The sequence below is a fragment of the Eschscholzia californica genome, unplaced genomic scaffold, assembly GCF_041429995.1.
Source record: "Eschscholzia californica isolate CP2 unplaced genomic scaffold, dmEscCali1.0.p SCAF_4, whole genome shotgun sequence".
NCBI lineage: Eukaryota > Viridiplantae > Streptophyta > Magnoliopsida > Ranunculales > Papaveraceae > Eschscholzia > Eschscholzia californica.
The window spans coordinates 4,739,746-4,752,375 of NW_028238461.1; the positions used below are offsets into that span (position 1 = coordinate 4,739,746).

General features: G+C 36.2%; 1 protein-coding gene across 4 annotated transcripts; it reads right to left on the bottom strand.

Moving 5' to 3' along the window:
- Window positions 1–345: 345 nt before the first annotated feature.
- Window positions 346–12,231, bottom strand: LOC147541846 (ubiquitin C-terminal hydrolase 12-like). 4 transcript variants are annotated; one of them, XM_086633542.1, is made up of 32 exons: window positions 11,775–12,231; window positions 11,456–11,519; window positions 11,177–11,324; window positions 10,911–11,068; window positions 10,115–10,380; window positions 9,825–10,043; window positions 9,593–9,701; window positions 9,374–9,489; window positions 8,986–9,084; window positions 8,280–8,389; window positions 7,464–7,538; window positions 7,228–7,306; window positions 6,985–7,131; window positions 6,820–6,900; window positions 6,620–6,739; window positions 5,811–5,933; window positions 5,234–5,311; window positions 5,016–5,104; window positions 4,831–4,939; window positions 4,620–4,688; window positions 4,408–4,518; window positions 3,274–3,329; window positions 2,990–3,167; window positions 2,776–2,877; window positions 2,618–2,686; window positions 2,275–2,340; window positions 1,838–1,903; window positions 1,621–1,707; window positions 1,395–1,511; window positions 1,195–1,269; window positions 1,020–1,106; window positions 346–794 (listed from the first exon to the last, which is right to left on the bottom strand). In XM_086633542.1, the coding sequence occupies exons 1-32, from the start codon at window positions 11,802–11,804 to the stop codon at window positions 753–755; spliced, it is 3,345 nt and encodes a 1,114-aa protein (XP_086489668.1). In that variant the 5' UTR covers window positions 11,805–12,231; the 3' UTR covers window positions 346–752. The 4 variants fall into 4 exon arrangements, with proteins under 4 accessions (XP_086489668.1, XP_086489670.1, XP_086489669.1 ...); XM_086633544.1 differs by having other exon boundaries at window positions 1,395–1,508; window positions 11,775–12,182; XM_086633543.1 differs by having other exon boundaries at window positions 11,456–11,516; window positions 11,775–12,165.
- Window positions 12,232–12,630: the final 399 nt, after the last annotated feature.

Genomic DNA, 12,630 nt, shown 5'->3' on the forward strand with positions numbered 1-12,630 from the left:
GAAATAGTTTAGATGGTCACGAGCAGTTTTTGGAGAGGAACTCCCACCAAACCTCTCTCTAGAGTATTAGATCGGGAATTCATCTTGACAATACTTAGCACTAGAAATTCCATAGAGTTGTACGATATGTTTAGGTTTGCTTACGCCAAAAACAGACTTTACTTTTCAAAAATGATGAACACGCTGACTGAAAGCGGATCCAAATAACAAAAACACCAACTTCGGTTTCGCAGCAGAAAAGCTAACCCGTTCGACCCAAACACAGAACTTTGTTTTCTCACACCAATCCTAGAATTGCATCTTAAATGTAACACACAATTAAGATAATCCCAGGAAAAGAGAACGGGAAATGAAATGGAATAGAATAAAATAAAAATTGTATGTATGATTCTCAAAATCCAACCACACCATATACAATCATCATCTTGAGCAAAATCTACCTTTATGTACCTACTAGACTATCTAAACTAAATTAGAAGATATCATGGGGGAGGAGGTATACCCTAAAAAAAGGCCTTCATGTTTGACTTTTGTTCAACTTTCTTCAAGAAATTAGAAGGTCAGCACAAAAACTTACAGGCGACACCGATAAGATAAAACTGCTATAGAGAAGTCACCAACAACGACACTATAAGAAAGAATACACACATTCGACAAAAACAATACCCAAACTCTGCACATATCTCAATGCTGCCTTACCACAGACGAGAAAACACTATAGAAGAGTTTCCAAGGTTCAACAAATTCTCACCCTAGTTGTAGATTTTTACAGGCTTCTCATATCCATGACGATTCTGCAAAGTTAACAACCCAAGTTATCAAATCATATTGGCAACGAAGTAATTGAGGCCGGGACTGGTCAAGGCTGTCCAGCCAGAGCCCAAGCCGAGGTGAGTCGGTTGGGAACTTGGATATCGTGTATGACTTCTTATACATGTAACTTGCAACAATGTACTGACAGTTAATATTGGTAATTATGGGGTTAGAAATGAAATAGAATATCATAAGTGAGTATTGACCTGATTGCTAGTATAAGATCTTTTAGGGGCTGTGTCAGAATGCTCCAAGCCAAGATACTGCTCCCATGCTCCATAGACATCTCTTCTCTGAGAGAAATTGTATTAGCACGTCATTCTTGATTATAAATCTTAATACAGAGACTGGAAAGAATCAGATATGTTCAGTTAACCAAACCTGAAAACGGATGGACACTACGTCGGAGTCCTGGAGGTACTCAGGTCGACCCAGTGATAAAAATGCAAACTTCCACTGATGAAATATTTACAAACAAAAGTTCAATACTTAGTTGAATAATGACTCAAAGATAATATTTAACTAAGGTTGTGGAAAGGTAATATGTCGTCATCAACGAGAGAAGAAAGTGTAAGATGTACCTTGGCAAACTCATCATCAGGGACCTGCAATTTCTTTTGTATGCGCAATTTGACTTCAGCTAATGTTTCTCCTTCATGAATGACCAAGAAAAAGGGTTCCCCGAAGTTTTGGACCTGCTGCAGAAACCATATAGGACTTGATATTAAAAATAGTCCGGTATATGATTACTACCAAAAAGTAGATAACAGTTCGCTCAAGTAATTTTAAAATTAGTATTTTGCTTACCATCTGATTCTGAGATGGGTCTTTTATGAAGTGATAAACATGAATCAAGCGATCAAGAGGACCCAAGTTCTTTTCTTCCTCTGGAATCTGCCATAAAGAACAAATTTAATGTCAAACAACACAAAAGCAATAAAAATACAATACAAATCATCTGCCACAAGTAAGAGTCCAAAAGAACTGCAGTGTACAATTTCTCCAAAAGCTCGCATTAACTTACCTCCTCTGCTCGTAATGTCCAGTACTGATCATTTATGTTCTCGATCTTCTCAGAATGCGGAAAAATCTGCAAATATTTAAATCAAAATTGAGGGCAACAAAGCATTGGACACCGAAATTTCTTTGATTCTGAACTGATCGTATGAATATTAGTTGAGCTACATTATACGCAAAGGGTGAGCGTACAACAAGCATTACTTCTTTTTAAGCTTGCTCCTTAAAAGAGAGCTAGGTGTTCTAATAAAGTCACAACCACGTAACTGAATTTCAAGACCAATACTTTTCCTACAAGAGGAGTCAAAACAAATCGGACAAAGGCAAGAAAGCGGAATTTTACACTAGTTCCCATTCGTTAACAACCAGTTCAACAAGTGGAATATGCTGGAGGTAATGCTTCAGACTAATAGTAATAATTTAAGATGATAGATATTCTAGTACCTTGTATATCTTGTGATAGAACACTTCAAGCACTCTAAGTTCTGCATCTGGATGAGACAGCTCAACCTGTTTCAGAATTATTTGCAGATGTACCTTTTCTAAGTAAAGCACTGGTGGGGGTATTATCTTTTATTCAAAAAAACATTAAAAGAAGCAAACAACAATGGATGAAACTGGAACTTCCTGAAGTGCTAAATAAAGCCAGATATTTACTAAATAAATAACACAGGAAAGAAAACCAAAATATTAATAGTTAAACACGCATATATGACAGTAGCTCAGTCGCATTCATCAGAGAAATCAGAACAAAATTAGAATGAATGAATTGTTGATGAAGAGATACCTTGGTCTTCAAGTCATTAATTACATCACCTACAGTGCTTTGTTTTGGAAGTCTAATGGTATGAACCACCTAGTAACAAATGAATCTAGATCAAATTAATCTCATGTGGTTTCAAGTTTCAACATTATCCACAAAATATCATCAATGGCTATGCTTACTTCTTCCTTTGCTGGGTGATAAAAAGCGACCTTCAGAGTTTTTAAACCTTGTAGTTCTGGTAGAGGAATGTCCAGGACTTCATAATACAAGATATCAGCTGTCTGTTGATAAGAAATCCAGATAGAAGATTTCAGACAAACACAGTAAATTCCCGGTCACTCAAAGAAAAAGATATCAAAAGCCTCTGAATAGCTAACTAAGGTGATAAATTACCTGATTGTAGTGAACTAACATATCAGACAAATGATCCACGCCCTGGTACTTAATAGGTTGGGGTTTAGGTTGCTGGGCGTAGCAATTGTGAGGTGTAAGCCTGAGTTTGGTTGGATCGTCCAAACCAAGATGTTTAGCAACTCTTTCCGTGACATCGTCATAAGTTAATAATTTTGACCTTGAAGTTCGGATGTAAAAAGGTATTAATTAGAGCGAAAAAATAATATAATAATAAGAACGAATATCACAGAATTTCATTTGGAACATTAAATTAAAATACTTACAACTCTAAACAGAAATCATCTTCCTTTGGTTTCTCCAAAGAACGAAAATGGACAACCTATTGAAAGAAGAGTTAGAAATGTAGTAGAAACTAGATGCACTAACAACGTAGACAAAACTTCATGAAGACATAACAATGGTGGATTTTTTTTCTAGAAACAAAGAAAGGAGTTGAAATTAAAACTGTAGTAGAGTTCGCATAGAGAAAATTATGGTTGAGAGATTTAAGGACGGATGGAAATAAATAGGAATAAATTTAGCAACAATTACTTGACAAGGAGAGCAAGAAGGGGGATTAATTCTGAATTTGAGTAAGTAGTGTTGAGAGATTTAAGGGGATCCAGTTACAACTTTAGTGATGAAACTTGTGATTGTAGCAATATCACCAGATACTTTTCCCCCCTTGCGTACATTGCACAAGATTCCCCGTACCATTTTTGAGTGGATTCGCAATCGAGTACCCCAAATTTTGGCGTACCGGAATTTTCAGTTTTAATTAACCCATTTTCATTGTAAGAATCTACAAGTTCAAATAATCTGATAGTTAACTACAAGACTTTTTAATTCTTTAGTTAAGGTTTTAAGTTTTGTAGAGATCGTATGTATCACAGTACGAGAGTATGTCAATCTATTATATCTGCATCATAAAGAGTTTATATAGTCTAGGAAAGCAGTCCAAACCATACTGCAACTGAAAATGCGTAAGGGGTAGCCAGGCATACCGGATCTAAATTAGCAAGTATCACGTCCTGGTTCAGAACGTGTTCCAGGTTACATTTGATTGTAGTGAGGACTTGTTCCGAACGTGTATCAATGACAGTTTCAACCAAATCCTGATTTATATGAAACCTTGAGATCTAGATCTCCAGCTGAAATATCGAGGGCTATCTTTATCTCAGACTAAATACGAAGATCAGTCTCGATATACCAATGTGTTTTACATAAACGGCTAATTTTGCCAAGAATAACTCAATATATCCACATCATCCGTGAGCCAATAGTAATTAGATAAGCACCATGATCTTGTTAACTTTCTAAGCCTCATTTCATAGGCTATTCGTATCAGTTCTGCATTAATTATATTTTTTTCTCTTGCTTTTCTTCCACATATTACAGGAAGCCTCAGTAACATGTACCTGACGATTATGAACATATTCCAGAAAAGAAGGAACATCAGGATATCGGCATTGTGGCTGACTTTCAACCGCACAGGGTTTCTGGAAACAAAGTATGTCTCCATCTTCGAGCTGCAATACATAACATAAAATGAAGTAACAAACAAAAATAAGAAAATTAAGCGAGAAATCCAGAAGGAATGCTCGTATAAGCAATGTTAATGCTACATTACCTGACTAGAACGAAACGAGACTTTCTTGTCTATGTGTTCGCACATAACTGAGGGCTCAAACTTTATCTCCTGCGCTCAAAAGACGGCATAATCAGATACTTCCAAGAGTACTAACTAAGAAGTACGCTGAATGAATTTGAGCCTGGTAGTAACAGCATGATGAGAATGCAAATACTAAAGAATACCAGCCTCGTAGAGTAGAGAAACTAACCTCGTAAAGTTCTATTTCTTCATCAGGATCAAATCCAGCCATCTCATTGAGCTTTTTGAGAATTTCTAAAGGCTTGCTACTACCCTTCACAAAAAGCCTCCCCACATATCTGATATCACAGAAAGGGTAACACTCAAGCACATGAAGTTTTATCTGGTACGAAGGTTGGTGAGTCGAAACTGTACCTGAGTTCTTCTTTCTCAGGGTCATATAGTTTGAAGAAAAGGAGAATAACTTCTTTTGCCTTATCAGGCGGAGGAATGGGTTGTAAATCCTGTAATTGTTACAGAAGTCAGCCACACAAAAGGCAAAAGCTAAAGGCCAAACCCAGCATGATCTGACAGGCTAAAAATTAGAAATGTATTAAATTTTATAAAAAAATTACGTATGAAACTACAATTACCAGCCCAAGCTCTACTTCTAGAAACAGTTTTAGTTCCGCATTGTGAGCCTTATTTGATACCTCCCTCAACTGTCCAACCTACAACGCCACAATGAATTACTATAAAGCGAACTGCTGCACTGCACGAATTACTATAAGATATTTCCATAGAAGAGATCGGTACTTTTAACTATATAATACTTGCACAAATTCGTGATTATGTCTGAGACCTTCACTGGAAGTAGTTAAAACATTTTCATAAACTACATAGCCTGTTGAGAATAGTATACACATAATCTAATCTACTGACAATATCACATAATCTAATCTAGTAACTGCACGCACAGGTCTGTATATTATGGACCAATAAAGTGTGTGTGTGCCACAATCTAATCTAGTGACTGCACAGGTCTGTATATTATGGACCAATAAAGTGTGTGTGTGTGTGTGTGTGTGTGTGGGTGTGTGTGTAGGTCTGTATATTATGGACCAATAAAGTGTGTGTGTGTGTGTGTGTGTGTGTGTGCCCATACCAATTTGAAACACAGCCAACAAACGGGAAAACAATGTAGTATAAATAAATTTACGAAGTATTTACTGATTGTGTTTCCTCTTGCTGTGTCAATGGCCGATTTGGACGATATGTATGGTTTTGACGCTTCGCCCATAGCCAAAAACGCTGAAGTTGCACAGGTATACCAAACTCTTTTGCTACCTCCTCCTGCTCACCACCTCAAATTAGAATACCAGTTTATCAAAGTAAAAGGGAAATAACATATTAACATTATTATTAATTAAGCATATCAAACTGAAAAAAATCATACATAATCTGTTCTGACCCCTACGTGAAATATATACACCAGAGAAAAATGCAGCAGTACTTCCCACGGAACAGGTAAACAACATAGATTTAACGAGTAAACATGGGGGATTATGACAAATCAGTTTTGATTTCTAAAACTATTGTTAATCGGAGTGGATAAATATAGATCTCTCTCTCTCTCTCTCTCTGCTGACGACAAGCTGTACATATATGTACAGAAAGATCCCTCAAGCTCTTTCGTTCAACTAGGATGGCAGAGTAAAGAAGCATATGACGTAAGATTGTTCGCCACCATCCTAGTAGGACTGCCTGCTAAGTATCTAGACTCCATTGATGCTTCAAAGGATTTTTTTAATGGATACTAGAGAGTAGAGAAGACAATTTTGGTTGTCATGACAAACGCATTATCATTTTGAAGATCTAGTAGACTGTTTATCTGAAATAAATAAATGTAATCATTTAATTAAGAAAGTTAGAAGTGTAGTTTTTCTAATGACAATTAGGAAAATAAGATTTCTGCAGGACAGCTCTACCCTATCAAAACATACACGCAAGGATATATTTGACACAATGTTAGATGTTACCTTAAAAAGGTTAAAAGGCATCTGTTTCTGGATACGGAAACTACGAACTTTGTCATGATCAACAAGATCAAAATAAATATCCTTCCCAATTTGTTCAAGGAGGTCTTCATTCCGCGCAACCTAGAGATATAATATTAACCAATTCAGTACTTGTATTTAAACTTGGTCACAGGCACAAGGAAGAGGTTAACAATAATAACCTTTATAATAGTATAGAGGTGAGCCTCTCCCTTCTCCTTTTTCTTGTGCTCCTTTTCCTCTTGTTCTTTCTTCAATCTAATCTGTAAAATGGTCGGCCCAGTAGAACTTTTTCAAGATTTCACATAAACATAGCAATTGAAAACCAAATATGAGAAGCATATTACCCTAAGATGTTCTGCAATATCCTTCTCATCCACATCACACATTATTTTCTCCTTGTCAGACTCACGTATATACACAAGCATATATGCATTTGAATATTTAGTAAATTTAAATGGAGCATTATTGAAGCCAGGATTTGTCTGGGGCAACTGCAAGACAAGTAGAAAGAAGAATAACAAGTGTTAAAACAGAAAGTTTAGGGTATGATGGTAATAAATAAAACATTTCTAAATTGCTAAACTCACCTCTTCCTCCCCACCGTACTGTTCCTCTAAAGCCCTCTTTATGTCTTCTTTTGTTACTCGCTCATCATCAAATTTGAACCTAGAAACAGTTAAATCATAACATATTCATCATCACGCAGTCGACACAAACTTATTGACAAGAATATGGATCTTAAATACTGATACAAGAAACAATTGAACGCTTGCCAAATTCACCAGTAACAGAAATAACCTCTTATAGGGGTTGTTATACATACCATTGATCAGAAAGGGTTGGCCTGATATAAGCATAATAATGCCCACCATGCACCCCACCGCTGTGAACTAAAACACTGCATACAGACTAGGAGTAAGATTCTATATTGCTAAGTGCTAACGACTTCAAAGACAATATGCATGACTAATGGTATCTTTTTCTCATAGGAAGCATTCACAAGATGACCCATGTTCTTATTAATATACCAGCACTAAATAATATACTCGAAAGGAATATGAGGACAAATGGATTTTTACATTCTTTAACTTTTAAAATATTCTGGTCCTTATACAATGAATTACAGTTTACTTTTTATGCCATAACTTGCTCAAATCTCTTTCTTAATCATCCAAATGCCATTCATCTCTCATGCCAGGTTGTGAGAACCCAAGAAATAATTTTGGGGTGAGGGAATCAGTCAATAAGTACTGAAATTCAAAAGAATCAAACCTATCATTCACGATTATAAATCGGATGATTCAGTCTTGACTCCTTCATCTACAAAATGATTGTGACTGCGATCTGAACCAAAATCTATATTACAAGATTTATATCCAACAAATCTAATCATATGATTTCGACCAATGATAAGAAGCTCAATTGTGCAAACTGCAATCCCCTTTGTCTATCAATTTTAGAGGTACATATGAAAGTAAAGCGAACATCTCAGAAGACTAAGAGATAAACAAAGCCAAGCCAACAAACTATTCACCAACACAAACGGTACCAACTTAAAAATCTCATACCATCATTTTAAGCAATTGCAAGCTAGTAAATGATTACAACAAAGATTCAGAAGTAGTGAATAAGTTGGTACCCGTGAAGTGTATAAAGATTACGAACTCTCTTATCAGCGTCTGGTGATAAGTATTTTCCATTTTCCCTGTCAAGGTCAAGTTGAAGGGGGAATTCATAGCGGTCATTTATCTGCAAAATGAGAGTACCGTTTCTAACAAAATTCAGAGAAGAACCCAGAAAACACTCTTGCAGCAAAAGATGGGATAATATTCACTTAGCAACAATTCTCAAGGAAACGGGTTGCATTAGATGCAGCTAATTTATAGAAAGTATATTTAACATTTTGTTACCAACAGCTGAGACCAGCCCTGCTTAGTAAACCCTTTCGTTCATAAACAGGTTTATAAAGCACAACCAAACAGAATTTTCACCCAACAACTTCGCAAGAGAAATATCACTGTAGTTGGATAACATGCTGTAAGACACTATACCAGCACAACATAAAGGGTTAAGCAAAAACTAAGACACTGATGTTTTTTATTATGCTGTTTTAACTAAGGAATAATAGTGAAACATGACTTACATGCTAAGGAAAAACTTTACAAATAAAAGGTGACAACGGAAAATGGAAGATCAAATGAACAATATCCCTTCAACATTCTTCTCTACTTTATTTTAAAAACATGTAACTGATGAAATACCTTACGAAAACAAACATTTATCAACACAGACAGTGTGCACACACCAAATTGGATGTTGCAAAATTTGTCAAAGAACACACTGACCTTTACCATTGTGTCTCGCATAAAATCATATTCAAACCGCTTTAGCTGAAGTTGAAGGACAGGAGGAAAGTCAATGAAGAGGACACCTTTCCTAGCATCCTGAGATAATCATAGAATTAAACACCTTCTGTTTACATTAAAGCAGCAGTTCTCTAAAACAAGTCTTACACAACTGAATACTGAAACAAGAGGACCACAACCTGCTATTAAATGAGTACATGAAATTTGTATTAGTTTAAATTACATATGAAAAAGATGTAACAATTTGTTTGGGGAGAATTTGATGTGATAATGCTATTTGGTAGGTTAAACAGAGCGAATTACGAAAATAGAACTCCAAATAAATTGGAAAAAATGATGAAAGATTTATACTTATCATGCAACTCACCTGTAAACCATGTTGTTCAGCATGATACTTGTTATCGCCTTCCAGAGGTTCAACTTCCACATATTTGTCAAATGAAGCATAAACATCTCGGCAGCCTTTGACATCAAGTTGAAGGTCTGCCAACATAGACAATCATGTCAGCCTATGTATTTTCTGGGGTCAGATTCATACCACATACTCCTCATTCCGACAATCCTATCTAGAACATGAAATAAATACCATAAAATGACTCCTTTCTTGTCGATTTATAGTCCACATTGATGCACTCAATGTAGTTCATATGGTGTCCTTCAAACAATTGCTGTATCGTACCCTCCACAACAGTTCCCTATGCCAATAGAACAATTGTCGAATCAAAAAACAAGAAATAAACAGAAATGACAAGAAAACAACTACAGCTCCCAAAGAATCAAGGCAAAACTAGAAAATCTGTTCCTCCAACCATATATACCTTCATTTTGTTTTCAAGCTTCTCACAGAGGACCCTGTTGAGCTCCTGCACATCATGTTGCATAAATGAATCGTACGTATCCCATCCAAAAGATTTAGTAAGCTCTTTTGTTGCAACGCTACTGTCATTATATTGGAGCTTATAAAATAAGCTCTGCAGAGCCAGAGGGATGCTACCAGATGGCAAATCATTCTCAGTCGTTGGCATATGGTACACTGCCTGCATGTACAAGCCAATATATAAGATTAATTTCAAAAGAGAGTGGTGGTAAGTTATAATGGGTTACTAACCTTTCTGAAATAAGGAATATGGAACAACGTCTGGAGTAGGGAGTTCATGTAACAGGTTGCTCCTTGATTCTTGAGACCAACATAACCTGTTTCCTTTCTAGAATCATATGCATTGTAGTCCGTGACCTTACGGACGACAACCTCTGCTTCAACTATACAAGTATCATTCACTAAGTATCCTCTACCGGGATCATATAGTTCATTCAGAGGCATGAACGATGTAAAACCCCAATCACTTTCTCGTGATGTAAATTGGTGTTGTGTATCTGCAAAATGCGCAAAGGTAGGATTTAATAATTAGAATACAGGTAACACGAATCATTTGTATTGAAAATGAAGAACTGAAATGTTTCTTGTCACTGAAAACTGTGAAGAAGACAATCTGAAGTAAACACAAGGAAACTGTGATATAAAGACTAAACGAATGTATTATTTGGACCAGATAGGCAAAAAATGTCGTCAGATTATAAAAAAAAATAGAAACACAGATATGAATGACTAAAAAATTCTTTAAAGTTCATAGCAAATAAGCAGTGAAACATTAAGGCACATTTCCTTCAGGTCCTCGCCAAGAAAGCAAGAAACAGAAAAAATAAGAGATAGAAAAAGAAATTCTCCATGTTCACAAACAATCTCCTAGTCCTAGAGAAACATGCATTAAGCTTTTCGTAAGCCTTGCATGTTTAATTACGAATCACCACTCATTGAAGCCATTGGGAGAAGAAATTCTCCATGTTCACAAACTATCATAGTAGACCATATCATTCATAGATACAAAAACCAACAAGGAGGATACCTTTTCTTACTGTGTACTTGTTATGTACTTGATTAACAATCGCCAGACTGAATTGTGCATACCTACTCCACCCGTTCGCCAAATTAGTAGAGTCTGCTACATCTAGGTACATTGATAAGTGATCAACATTGTTGCCCTTCGGAAAAATCAGCACCCGCCTAACCAATAAAAGTGAAAACTACATATCATAAGTTGATCTATTTTTTATCAAGTGTTAAAAGTATTCTAACTAAATCATGAGCAAATGAGGGAGAAAGTCGACATACCATTTATAAGAACCAACCATGAAAACATCAGAGTAAAGTTTCTTAGTGTTTAACCTAGAAAACTTTTCAATAGTCCAGCTGAATCTTGAAGATGGTGGATCCTCAACTGGCTGGTTTTCCACTGTACTAACAGCTTCTGCTTGTCCAACTACAACAAAAATTGAAAGAAACTAAGACATCAAGACCAAATTCAAAACTCTTTAAGAACCAATAACCCTATAACCTAATTAAGAACCAATCAGCACATACGAAAACAATGAACGAATAAATGAAGATTACCTTCCATCGGTTGTGGACCTTCAACTATCTCTGAATGCGGAACCAACATCTCAACATCCTCCTGCTACAAAATGAGAAAATACAAATAAAAAGTCCGGATCCACTAAAATCAAACTATATTGATCCAATCAAAACCTTGATTCTAATCAAAAGAGAAACCCTAGAGAACTAAAAATCAAAAGAAGAACAGTAATAAGAAACAATCATAGACCAAAATTGGAGTATAAACATATAGAGAGAGAAAGTGATATTCATAGAGAGAGAGAGAGGGAGAGATGAAGAGATAGACATAATAGAAGAAGAGTTTCAGTGTTCATACATCTAAAGGGGGAGGAGTCATCAGAGTCATGGACGGAGAAATGACGAGAGACGATCCGTCTGATTAACGACTCCGATAAGGTCGAAGAAGAAGAAGAAGAAAGAGAATTTTAGAGAGAGAAAGTTAGCAAACTATCAACCTCTGCAAATGAAAGGAGAGAGAAAATTTGTTACGGGTAAAAAATATCGAAAGGGTTTTTGATTCGTGAGGGTAATTTCGGAATTTTAGCGGGCAAAATAACTTCGGGGAGAGGTAGTGATGAAAGAAGAGAGAGATTTGTATACGAAGAGTTTGCTGTCACATTGGTGTACCGTACGACTTACTTTATTACCGTTAGATGTCTTTCCATTTCTAGAGATCTGATTTCCAATTTGGAAATTGGACCACTGACGAGAACAACGGTCTCCGCGCGCTCTAAAATTGGGATACCTAGGGTTAGGGATGTTGGGCTGGGGATAAATGGTTAACTATAGCCCTAACCCATCAAGTGAAAAACATTTTTCCCATCCCTAGGTAAGCTGAGAGAGTCCGGAAATCCAAAAATGGTCGTGGAAACTTGAGTCTGTTAGAGCCCATGTTCGACCGAAAGCGGCGGACGGGTTCAATATGACCAGGCTGATGAAATAAATGGATCAAATTTGGGGTTTGAGTGGTACGTAACATCCCCCGATACAATTCTGACACATTAGTGTTTACCTAATGGCATGATTGTTGATTAGAATAACGATATTACACGTTTCTATGTCGTTAATGATAAGAATTATATTCGAATTCTAAAGTGGTATAGAGGTTTCTTCAATTTTAACATAAGATTAAGTTAGAAAGTGAACAATAAACTATTTTTGGTTTAAGATAG